Genomic DNA, 12,600 nt, shown 5'->3' on the forward strand with positions numbered 1-12,600 from the left:
ATTACAGATGCTCAGGTATTACTGGACCGATTTTTTTACTTTTTAGAACCTTTGTCAAGTTTAGATGTGCAAACATATAGGTTGCCAGTCACGATTTAATACAATGGGTGTATTATTAGTTTATATGCATGTTTATATGCCTAGGTTGAACTACATGTAGTTAAATTGTTCAACTAATTGTCAAAATAACAATTATACATGTAACCACAGATAACAGTAGACATACAAATGTATCTGAATGGATTTTTAGGAAAAGTTCTGTTACTTTTTTTTTTCAATTGATGTACGTTGTCCTACCACGGTCATTTTTGTCCGTGGACAAGACATTGCCATCGGACCATGTTTGCTGGGTACCAACATTCACTGTGGGTTCTCCGGTAAGACCGCTGATGAGAAAAAACAAAAATGTCCACCTCAGAAGTCAATCGGTAAAGCAAGGTCGGACGCAAGAAATATTCTATTTATTATAATTATTATTAAATGTAATAACTACATTTTATTTTACAGTGTAGATGAGATGTACACTGACGGTCATTAAACGTCCAAATGAGACGAGCCGAAAGACGTGTAATTCACGTCCAAAAAGTGTAATTCACGTCCAGAAAAGACGTCGGTTCAACTTTCATTTTGGAACTATTTTTCAACCATGACGGTACGTGTCGGCCCAGCGTCTTTTCAACGTTGATTAAACGTCCGGATGTTTGCTGGGTTTGTTTCTTTTTGGTAAACTCACAGCCATCGGTGAGATGAGCAGTTGAAATCCTTTACGTGTTTTCATACAAAACCCTAAATAACTTTTGACGCTTGTCGAAAATTAACGCTTTCTTGGCATCGAAACGTGTCTTTAAAATTCATATAAAATCTATGGCACATTTAAACCTGGATCAGAAAACATTTCATAGACTCCCATTCAAATTTTTGGACAGTAGGGGACTAATGGACCACAAGTTAAGCAGTTAGTTAAGAAGTAATTGATAAACAGGCTATCATTGGTATTTTTTTCTTTAAAAATCTTAGATTTTAGCTAGGGATACACAAAATATCACCATGAACATCGATATCAGTATGTCAGCCATTTTTTAACATATCTGTATCCAACAAGTAAAAATGAGCCGATATTAACAAACTAACGTTTATTTTTACTAGGACTGCAACAACGAATCGATAAAATTCGATGAAGAAATGCTAACCCTAATAAACATTTGATGGCATGCTTTGGACAGTTATTCCCTGTAGAAAGAATAATGTGTAGGTTACACAAAAGATCTGATTGAAAGTGAGTCTCTATGTAAAATCTTTTTGCAGATTTAACAATCTCACACTGCTGTACTAAAATAAAGAAATAGAATTTCTGCTGCAAGTATAAAACTCCTAAAAGTGTATGCAAAAGACAAACTTAAGTGCACAAAACCGTATTTTGGTGGATTTCCTTTAGTTTCATGTAGGATAAGATGCTGCAGCCTCTGATCAGAACTTAATGAAACCAACAGTCAAACCTCAGGTTCATTTATTATCACCATTACATCTGTTTGGGTAGTTTTGTAATCCTCCAACAGTTAAGACGCACATAAATACACATGGACCTCCTCCACACACACACACACACACACACACATGACTACAGAGGACAGAGGCCAGCCTGTTTACAAGTAGGTCATACCAGGTTCAACAAGAGCTTGAAAGAAAGAGAACTGACTGAAGCAGAATCCAGCTTTTAACCCTCTCAGGCTCAAAATAGGTTTTGATAAAAGGACGAACAACTAATGCCTGATTCATGCTTCTCCGTCTGCGTCAGTGCGGAGACACGCAACGTCCTTGCGGGCCTGCCGGAGAGCTCCGCAAGGACGGATGGAGTTGAGCTCTCTTTTCTAAACATCCGTCAGTCGAGACGGACAACGCAAGCTTGTGATTGGTCAGGACGCCGCTCTTGTTTACAGCGCTGCCATTGCACCCTCAAAAACAAAAGAGAGCCGAGGATAACAAGCGGCAGACACGGAGAAGCTTGAAGAATACCTCACGAAAAAACTCTAAAAACATGAACGTTTAATTCCCCGTGACTGGAGGAGTGAAAAGATGCACAGCAAGCGTTTTATTTGTGGACGGAAATGACAGGAAACGTGGGTTTAGAGGTGGCGAGCGCATGAAGAGGTGGAGGAGAATGAGAGACAAATTTGTCTGTGTTAAAAAGTCTCTTATATACAAAAAACACAATATAAACACACTATCTTGGACCGATACACGACAGGATACCACAGAACAGCGCCACGCCCTCTGTTGTCCTGCCGGGCAACTGCTTTGCAACACTCTCCAGTAGACGGAGAAGTATGAGAGCAAAACGCTTCCATCAGTCCGTGCGTGTCTGTTCCTTGCGGAGCTGATGGAGAAGCATGAATCAGGCTTAAGTCCTTCAGGGGTACTTCTGAGTTAAAAAATGCTCATGAAATACGTATGTGGAGTAACCAGGTAGGTAGGCTTTAACGTTGCAAATCTGTAACGCCTGCCTCCAGAGGGTTAACACCATTGCTGACTTATACGGGGAAAAATTAGAAAACAGAACAAAAAGTATATTTTATAAAAGCATTTAACTGTAAACTATGAGCTGTCTGTATCACTTAATGAGCAGATTATGTAACAAAAGTGTGTCACAAGTAGTCTTACCTGAGGGCAGTCTTTTATGTAATGACCCTTGTTGAAGCACAGGTGGCACAGGTAGTTGGGCGGGGGACGTTTGTTGGGTTTCCTGGGCTCTGAAGACAGGGAGAGCTCTGAGAAATGGTCCGTGAGGGAGCTGAGTCCTTCCACGATGTTGTTCAGGGAGCCATATGGGGACACATTCTTATAGACGTTGTTGTTCAAGGCCTACAAAATAATTTCAGACATGGTCACGTTTAAATTAGCCTGTAAAAGGTGATTTCAGTTTGGTGAGGGGAATGACAATAAGGCTAAACCCTTCTGAGATTATTTCCTTCTTTTGATTCAGAACATCTGACAGAGGGCCCAGCTGTGCTTATATGAGCAGGAAAAGTACCGAGCGTGCTCAGAGAAAGATGGGACTTTACAAAGGATGAGTCACTGTAAACAAGATGGGAGGCATGTGCCCCCACCAGCCTGCGAAGCATCACCAATGTCACCAGTTTGGTGGTAAACCCAGTTTGTGGTCTGCGCCACAGCGCTGGGTTGCATGCAGCGAGACTCAGTGAAATTGCAGAGGATGCCCTGAATATTAATAACCGGGAAAGCATCGCCTGCAGTTCCTGAATTTTCCATCTCGTGCAGGATTACATCAGTTTAGTTTCAATACTGAAACAGAAAACAGAGGCGGGCCTCTGAGAGGAAATATGTTTATTTCAGTTTGACCTTGTGGAAAAGTTGCAGCAACAATCGTCCGCCTTAAATTCCCAGGGTCTAACTGCACTCTTACCAAACATCTGAGACGTGAAAACCCCTTTAAGTGCGTAAGAATTACGATATCCACATTTGCACTCCTCCTCATCACTCAAAGTCATGCATAAGTTTTTGGTTTATTTCTGAAAACGAATGTTCCGGTTGATGTTTAATGTTGCACAGCACAGAAACCTTAGACTTGGCAGCTATGCCAGGACCCAGGGCCAACTCTTTATCTGGAGGCTGTAAGATTGTCTCGCTAAACAGCTCCAGCTTTAAAACTCGTGTTCATTTATTACATGTAGTCACAGTAAATCAAGCATTAGAGCTCTGTAGTTTCTCAAGAGTTTTCCATCTGCTGTGTGTTTCATCTCTATGTATTTCTCCCCACTTACAGCAGAAAACCTGTTATTTTTCAACTTTGTTTGTTTTGTGTTTGCTGCAACTTGCATCTTAGAGGCGATTGTGAAATGATTTGAATAAATACAAAAAAGCTCTACTTACATTTGCCACATTTTTCCCCCCACTTTGCTTCAAGCCTCCTATCTTGTCAGCCCAGACGAAGGAGAGATTGTTTATTTAACGCATTTGTGTGTCTTGAGTGATCGCGAGCGATGGTCCTCAAGAGGTGGTATGTTGGGACATCAAACTAGTGCCACCGCCACTCACCGTGTGCTGAAACAAGTCTGGCATATCTGTGGCTGTTCAAACCGATCCTGGGGTGAGTTGTCACAAGCGGAGGGGGTTAATCAAACATGGATGTGTTCACAATCTACAGAATCCTCTCCACTTGAGAGAGCTACACGGGTAGATTTGTTCACAAGGCTGTTAGAATAATCACCTAAAACTAAACGTGAAAAAAACTCAAAGATCTCAGAACCCTCTCGATAACTGCATGCTCGTCTATCTGCGGTGTGATCCCTTACAGCAAAACATAAACACATTTTACATTTTACTCATCTCATCGTTAAATCTCTGCAGTGGATTATTTTACTTGGCTTAGTCTGAAATGCCCCCTCCCCTCCAGCACCACCACCAAAGCATTTCCAGACTCCGTGTGTTCTCTCACAGTTTGAAACACTTTAAACCCATGAGGACCAAATGGGATTACACAATTGCATGTAATACATAATGTGCAGACTCCATTTCCAGACTTTTTTTTCTATATATTTAACGACTCAAAAAGCTCTCTCTGGTTACCACCATAATGAGCTGCAGGACCCATCCAATATATGACCTCATGCATACTAAAATCTCAGCGTAATCAGCACAGCTTTTTAACACTACCATATGCTTGTAGCATGCAATTTCAAATGGGCTGTTTACATTTGTTTATGTCTGAGGTTGGGGGGGGGGGGGGGGGCTGCAAGGGTCATGGTTTTGTGGCCTGGAGCACAGACATCTATACGTAGACGCCCCATGGACTGGCGCTGCCTATTGGAGCTGCCGTAGTGGTCGGCCGCCACCTTATTAGGTGGGTCTCCATTGAGAGGGTGCTCGCTGCAGAACCACAAAGGCAGAGCTGCACCAGAAGGTGGAGCTGCACCAGAGTCAGCCCCGCCCATTCACGCAAACAGCCTAGCCCACTGACTTCTTCTGTTTTTTTATCTTTATTTTTTATTTTATCGCAAACTAACCTGACCCACATGAATTACGGCTGTTACTAGTTTACTACTGTTAATGCTATGTTCTATGCTCCAATTAAGCTAGATAAATATAACTTGCTACATGACAAAGCCTGAATATATCTCGAAATGAAAAGGTTTCTTTTAGCGAATATGTCCATAGCCGCTCCAACCGAACTGGGGTAAAGCAGCATTTAAGGACAGTTTTTTATTGTGTTCTGGTAGTCTAGTGGCAAAAGCATCAATTTTAACTTTTGGTTTCCCCTCAGCTGATGCTGGTTCGACTCTCGGTGGGGTCGACTCGGCAACAATCTATTGAAACATTTAATTTGTTTATATTTTACTTGTAATGTTTATTTTCTGCAAAATATTTATGTCTCTAAAAGTTATTTGAATTTGGTCGTTCCTAACCAGCATTTTAGTTGAAACTCTGCTCACAAATGGACTCACACTGGCTAAATAAACGAATAAAAATAAAACACATTGTAAACGGTATACCAATTAATGGTAAAAACATAGTACTGGCAAGTGTAGCTAGAAAAGAAGAAAAAAGTTTGCGCCACTACCGGGAGGCGAACCTGAGCAAAACTACATGCAATTCTGACTCCATAACCACTTCACCACTACATCTGATAACAAGCAAGTGGCGTCACATGTTATTGTGCCATCCAGTGTGTCTTTGTAGATGGGATGTATGGTTTTTCTAGCGGTGTCTCAGTAGAAGTAATTTCAGAAATAATTTGTCAGAAAATTCACAGAATTTCCAGATTTGAGAACCAAGACCAGACCCGCTTCGGAGAAGAGGACCGAATTGAAGCTGAGATGGGAGGAAAATGTGTGAATGAGGCCAAAAATAGCTTTGGCGTGTTTCTTATGAGGAAATGACAATATAACATGATAAAAAGTTCCAAAATTTAGATTTTTAATTATATGGAACTTTTACAAAAACGGTTCAATTAACTTCTCAACTCCGTCCTCAATCTTGCATTTTAGATGATATTAGCTATAACACCCTCTTTGGTTCCAGAATGCTATCAAGTCTGACAACTGGAAGGAATTGGGCTGACTCTGGTGCAGCCCCACCTTCTGGTGCAGCTCCGCCTTTGTGGTTCTGCAGCGAGCACCACTTGTCTCCATTCGACCCCGTGCATTCATTTCTACTAAGGTGCTTACCTAACCAAAAAAAAAAGCTTTTCACAGAATCAGACACATAGCATGGCATGATAAATAAAATATAAATATAATTAAACAAGATATATATATATATATATATCAATTGTACACTGGCTGCTGCAACAGTAGGCTGCACAGAAACGGGAATATTTGCTCCCTCTGCATTGACTTTGGATAGGGAGGAGACCTATCCAATATGGCAGCAATGCTGTTATGCTCTCCATCGCCCAATGACGCATCTGCATATTAATGTCTATGGTTTGGAGTATCAGATTTGAATCCCCTGCATGCATTATTTGCATATTTGTTCCTAAAAACGATTCCAACCTACAAAAATAGACAATATGTAAACATGAACTGGTTTTGTTTGCACAACCTGGCCTATTTGAAGAAGTCAGCAGTGCTCAGCACTGGAGCTGCCACACAGAGAGCAGAGTCTATTTTCATCTGCCTGCTCTTTACTTCCCTCACAAAAACACATTAATGTTACATAATGTCATTTTTATTTTTTTTATTTATTAAAACTGACCAACTTGATCAATGATTAGCCTATGCAAAACTCAAAATTCAGACTCCTTCTTTTGTCCATGAACTCAACATCACTGGGGTAGTTCATACTTGTAAAAACATATCTTTTATGTAAACAATTTGACCCAAATAATTATAATTCTCATGTTCATCATAACATAAATGCATTCTGGGAGTTTTAGTTATTTGAGATGAACTGGAAGTGTGTGTCAGGAGATCAAAGCTGGCTAAAATCAAAAATCGGTATCAGCTCTAAAATCCAGAATCAGTGCAGTTTTATTTCTAGGATCCTGATATTATCTTTCATTGCAAGTAATTTGTCAATGTTTTTGACATAAAAATATATTTCTCTAAACTAGACACTATAAAAACCATTTAAACCTAAAAATTTTGAGTTGTTGATAGGAAACAATCTATCAATAGATTTAATTATATCAGTGTTAAAAGCAAAGAAATAAAAAAAAATAAAAAGATTGACAGCTATTGCTGAAAAGTATAAATACCATGGCCTGCCTATGTATGTCCTGGCCAGAATAGCTCATCTTGTGTCCTGGAACATTTGCTGCCCAGGCAGGCAATAAAAAGATGCACTAATTCTGTTTCTCTGCCATTTAAATTCAGCCAAAGATCTCAGATTAACGTGTGTAGGGTGGCATATTTCACCTCATTGCGCTGCAGCTGAAAGAAGTTGTTGAGATAGTTGGAGTTGAGGGAAGAGCTCAAGTCCCCCGCTGCGGGAGCCTTGCTGAAGCTGAGATCCGGGTGGGAAGAGCTGGGTTCGGGTCTGAACGCGTCAAAAGCGCTGGTCTGGTGGGGGTCTTGCAAGGACAGATAGACCCAGTTGAGAAGTTGCGCGGGCTGGTACACGGAGGCACTCGTGTCAATGGCAGACAACAAGCTCATCTTTCAGTTAAGTTGGGTTAAACTGGATTTTCCACCGCTGATAGTTGGACTCCTCTCAACTCCCAAGTCAGCCGTCTCGCTTTTCCGCTCCGCTGCCCCGGGTGTTGGTCGCGTTCCCCCCTAAAACTCCCTGGCCTCCTCGCGCCGGGAGCCACGTCAGTTAAACGTTACTCCAAAAGTCATGGCGCTAACCTAAAAGTATAAAAAGTTTTCCCCTTCTCCCCATGATCCGCTATCTGTCTGTAACGCAGCGGGGCAGAAGGGGCTTTTTGAATATGTTATGAGCAAAATCGACGTCATCAGGGAGGGAAAGCCAATCAGCGCGCAGTGGCTGTGAATATTCATCATTTTCGCCTAGCGCTTCATAAATATTTTTGTCAGATAAAAATAATTACCGAATGAAATAATTCTAATGCTCCTTTATAATATTATTGTGTGATTACTGCTTGATTGAGCAAAATATGTTTTTTCAGTCGAGGGTGGATTGTTATATTATTATTATCATTATTATCATTATTATTATTATTATTATTATTATTATTATTATTATTACTATTATTATTATTATTACGGCTACTGCTACTACTACTAGTACTACTACTACTACTACTACTACTACTACTACTACTACTACTACTACTACAGGACGGTAGCTAACGCAGTGGCGGACTGTGAGATCTTTATTTAAGTCCTCTGCGCTTCATGTAAACATTGAGACTATTTAGCAAATGCAACTAAGCAGCAAGTTCATCTTTCAATGAGCGTTTTACTGAGCATGCCTGTGCCTGCAGAGGGAGGCGGACTGCACTAGAGTGAAAATAACCTTTGAACTTGGCGTCCTCTTGTGGCAATTGTTATAAGCGCACCTGTGAAAGTCCCCTGGCCTGTGCTAAAAATATTACCATGAAGATTGTTTATGTTTTATTTTGTTGGTGGTGTTCATTAAGAAAACGTATGTGTGTGTGTATCTTATCAGTAAAGGGTAAAAGTAAATAACAGCCACATTCAGCCACAAGTATCTTCTTATAATAACACAAATTATGTGTGACAATTTTTAAGTGATGTAAACCGTAATCAAGAGAACAAAATGATGTGGCTTCCTGTTTAAACATAAAAATGAAATATAATAAAAGGAAATTCTAATTTTAGAATAAAATATGAATAGAAGACGGATTGCTGATATAGCACCTCTGTAGATAAAGGAATCACAAGGCACTTCACAACTTCAATAAAAACAGTTTACAATGATAAAACTGATTTAAAAAAAGATAAAGGAGAAACACCGATCCCTAAACATACAGAGATGACAGGAACACCAGCATAAAAAGAGGCTAGTGAGAAAAATAAAGTTAAATCTATTTAGAGACAAATCTAATCTAATATAAAGCAGGGGCGAGTAGCATCAGAGGTTTAGGGGGGCTGAGCTACCAGAGAGCTACCGGCCAGCCAAGATAAATTTCAACATTTTGTACATTTAACACAATTTAATTCACACATTTATGAAAGAAAAGAAAAACACAGTTTTCCCAAATCGAATTGTGGTTTTACATATTTTAATCAACATTTAAGAATAATCTGCAGCCATACTGCCGTGGACTATAAAAGCAGCCAAGTCTTGGGCTAGGCCACTCCTCCACAATGAATTGTAGTATTTTTGTTATTGTTTATTTATTTATTTATTTATTTATTTATTTATTTATTTATTTATTTATTTATTTATTTATTTATTTATTCACTCATCTTTATTGGTAAAATTGTAACATCAACACAATTGTATAAAAAAGTGAGTGACATTTAAAGCATAGTTCAAAATAAAATGGTCATTGAAACACATCGAGTGAAAAATAAGTGAACAAAAATAAAAGAGAACAGAAGAATAACATGAACACACACACTAGGGGGAAAGTTAACAGTCCAATAGACTAAATAGCTTAAACAGAAAACCCATACCTCTACATTGCTTTAGATAATATTAAGTTATAGATCAATAATAAGTTGGGATCCTTAGACTAATTGATTAAGACTGACACAATTCAGTCCTCTTCCATTTTATTAGCATTAGACTTAGAGGAACCTATTTTCCTCAAAAATTTACCCACTTCAAATTTTAAAAGCTCCCAGTTTCTAGCAAATTTCTTTTCCAAGAAGGGTTTTGATGAGAAATGAATTATAAGGTCTTTAATTGCCCTTTTTACATTATCATGTTTCACAAGAGAAGTGCTCATTTTCCAAAATGAACCATTTCCTTTTTTTACAGGGGTGAGGTGTAAGGTAATAAATATTGATTCATGGTCAGTTAATGGTGAAGGACCAATACTGACATCGACCATGTCTATGTCGAAAAACTCTGATATGAGCATAAAATCCAGCCGAGACTGTCGAGAGCCTGATTTATCATTCCATGTAAATGTTTTTTTGTTTGGATTTTGCACTCTCCAGATGTCTACTAAATTGAATTTAACCATGAGTTTTTTTAAACTGTCTCCTGTAGTACGTGTATGAGTAGATGGGAATTTATCCAGGTTATAATCAAAGATTTGGTTAAAATCCCCTTCTAAAAGCAACTGTGCAGTAGGATTTTTAGTTAACCAACAATCCAGAATATTTTCAATAAAGCATCAGACTAGTATTTTCAAGAGCTGTATTATATCCATAAATGTTCGCCACTAAAATAATATTATCATTCAGTTTTATTATTTGGGATCACAATCAGTAAGACTTCTCCCCGAAATCGATTTTTTTAGCGTAATAATTACCCCAGCAGAGCACTAAGAACCAAACAGTATTTCCCCACTGGTTTCTCCAAAAAGCTGCCACATCCGCAGCGGAGTGTGATTCCTGAATAAAAATTAAATCTGTTTTGTACTTTTTCAAATAAAGAAAAATAGCTTTATGCTTAACTAAATTATGTAACCCCTAGTGTTAAGAGAAAGAAATGATAAAGTAATTTTCTAACAGGTTAGAAAAGTCCCAAACACTACTTGATGTAAACGAGATCAGCACCAAATAAATCAAACATATTACCACCAGACCAACTTTAACAAAGTGGGGAAAAAGGCAAACCGTGAATGCCCAAGAACAGCTTTGGCACCCTGAGAATGAGGATTACCTTTCAATATTTAAGCAACAGAACATCCATTCTGCAGTTTATACATGTGCTTCTGAGCCATTCATAAAGGCTTTCCCTCCCACAAAATATGCTACTTTGACTTCTTCCCGGGCATTTTGGAAGATTGGCCACAGTTTCAAGCGCTGCTCTCTTTCCTCCTTCGTTAAATCCTCAGCAAACCACAGGCCTTTGTTCTGAAGAAAGGCAGACATCTTTGCTGCTTTGCATATCGCATCTCTGTACCTTCTGGAGACAAAGCGGAGGATGATACCCCGTGGATTTTGATTATCTGGTCTTCTTTTCCCCAATCGATGTGCAATGTCCACTGCGTCTAAAATCTTTTCCCGCTCCGAAGGTAGTAGCTCCTGGCAAATCCCGATCACCTCCTTTCTGACATCCTCACCGTCAGCCTCTGGAACACCGTAAAGTTTCAGGTTCCAAAGTCATCTGTAACGATCCAGCTCAGGGACGCGATTTGAACATGCCAGGGTGGATGTTTCATTATTTTCCATTCGTTTTTCAATGCCAACTATTTTATCATTCATGGCTTTCACTTCACCGCGGACAGATTCCACCCTTTTCTCAGTTGCATCACTTCTGTTGTTAATTAATGTGGCAGTGTGAGCGTCCTGTCACAGTGCCCCGATTGATCATGCGACCTGGCTACTTGGCCAAGGGGATGTCCCTTTGGCTGACTGGTAAGTGCGCATGACTCTCATCCGGGAGTATGGGGATCGAATCCAGCCCGGGCCCTCGTTTCTCCACCTTGCCACATTTGGTGTTGTCGGCAGGATCCATGTAGTACTGTCAAGTAGGTCCATAGAGGTGAAGATTGTGGCACCCTGCGCGGAAGCACGAGAACGTGCTCGTGGAAAAAGAGGGGGGAAGATGTGGCAGTGTGAGCGTCCTGTCACAGTGTCCTGACTGATCATGCACCCTGGCTACTTGGCCAAGGGGATGTCCCTTTGGCTGACTGGTACGTGTGCATGACTCTCACCCGGGAGTATGGGGATCAAATCCCGCCCGGGCCCTCGTTTCTCCACCTTGCCACATTAAGTTAGAAAGAGTTCGAACCACTTCATTTGAACTGGAGTCTTCAAAGGAGACATTTGTTACAGTTGGTTTTTTGGCTAATGGTGGCTTGGATGGAGTTACAGGTAGCGGTGGAAACTCATCCTTACTTTCCATTTGCAGTTGACCAGAGGTAGCGCCATCATAGCAGTGATCACTAGCAATGTAGCATGCTCTGTTAGCATCACTCAGTCTTTTATTTGCATTCCTGGGCATGTTTCAGTCACCAATAGCTACCGTTTACTATCAAAACAAAGCACACAAGTATTCCCTTACTTTGCAGTAAACGTCCGGTTGTTTTCAGTCCTAAATATATTATATTGCAGATTTGGTGCTGAGAGCTTGAAAAAGAACGTCCTCTCATGCCGCCATCTTGAGCCGCCCCCACAATGAATTGTAGTTGGAATAGCAAGGCAACTCATGAGCCACCCGTTGAAACAATATGGCTCAGGGCTGCTCACCTCCAAAACAAACCTTCCTTCCATCCCTCTGTCCTCTGGTGAAGCAGGTAGAGATAACTTCTCTACCTTAAATGAATAGTCTGACCCCTGTTTCACACGGGAAGCATCAAGCTGTGCAGAACGGCAGCAAAACGGTTTACTCGCGAGCTTCAATGTGGTCCATTGCACACATTGATTCTTGGCCACAGAACGCTTCCTCGCTGGACTTGCAAGATCACAAGATCCTTCAAGACTCCAAAGGTCACGGTTTGTTTATGCAATCTGTCTTGAAACCAAAATGAAGGAAATTACTTTTGGTTATGCTATTTGATGTCATCTATGATGTTGTTTCTCTACCCTGCCAGGA

The 12,600-nt window shown here is 40.2% G+C and overlaps 1 protein-coding gene across 3 annotated transcripts in view; it reads right to left on the bottom strand.

The window, feature by feature from the left end:
- LOC107376036 (zinc finger CCHC domain-containing protein 24) overlaps positions 1 to 7,843 on the bottom strand; it is a 65,011-nt gene extending 57,168 nt beyond the window's left edge. For all 3 annotated transcript variants that reach the window (XM_070542561.1, XM_015944920.3, XM_054750358.2), the window contains exons 1-2: positions 7,374 to 7,843; positions 2,659 to 2,859 (exon numbers count right to left, since the gene is read on the bottom strand). In XM_070542561.1, coding sequence (XP_070398662.1) covers positions 2,659 to 2,859; positions 7,374 to 7,613 — 441 coding nt within the window. In that variant the 5' untranslated portion in view covers positions 7,614 to 7,843. The remainder of the gene's footprint in view (positions 1 to 2,658; positions 2,860 to 7,373) is intronic.
- Between the last annotated feature and the right edge of the window lie 4,757 nt (positions 7,844 to 12,600).

This window comes from Nothobranchius furzeri, chromosome 12 (genome assembly GCF_043380555.1).
Source record: "Nothobranchius furzeri strain GRZ-AD chromosome 12, NfurGRZ-RIMD1, whole genome shotgun sequence".
Taxonomy (NCBI): Eukaryota; Metazoa; Chordata; class Actinopteri; order Cyprinodontiformes; family Nothobranchiidae; genus Nothobranchius; species Nothobranchius furzeri.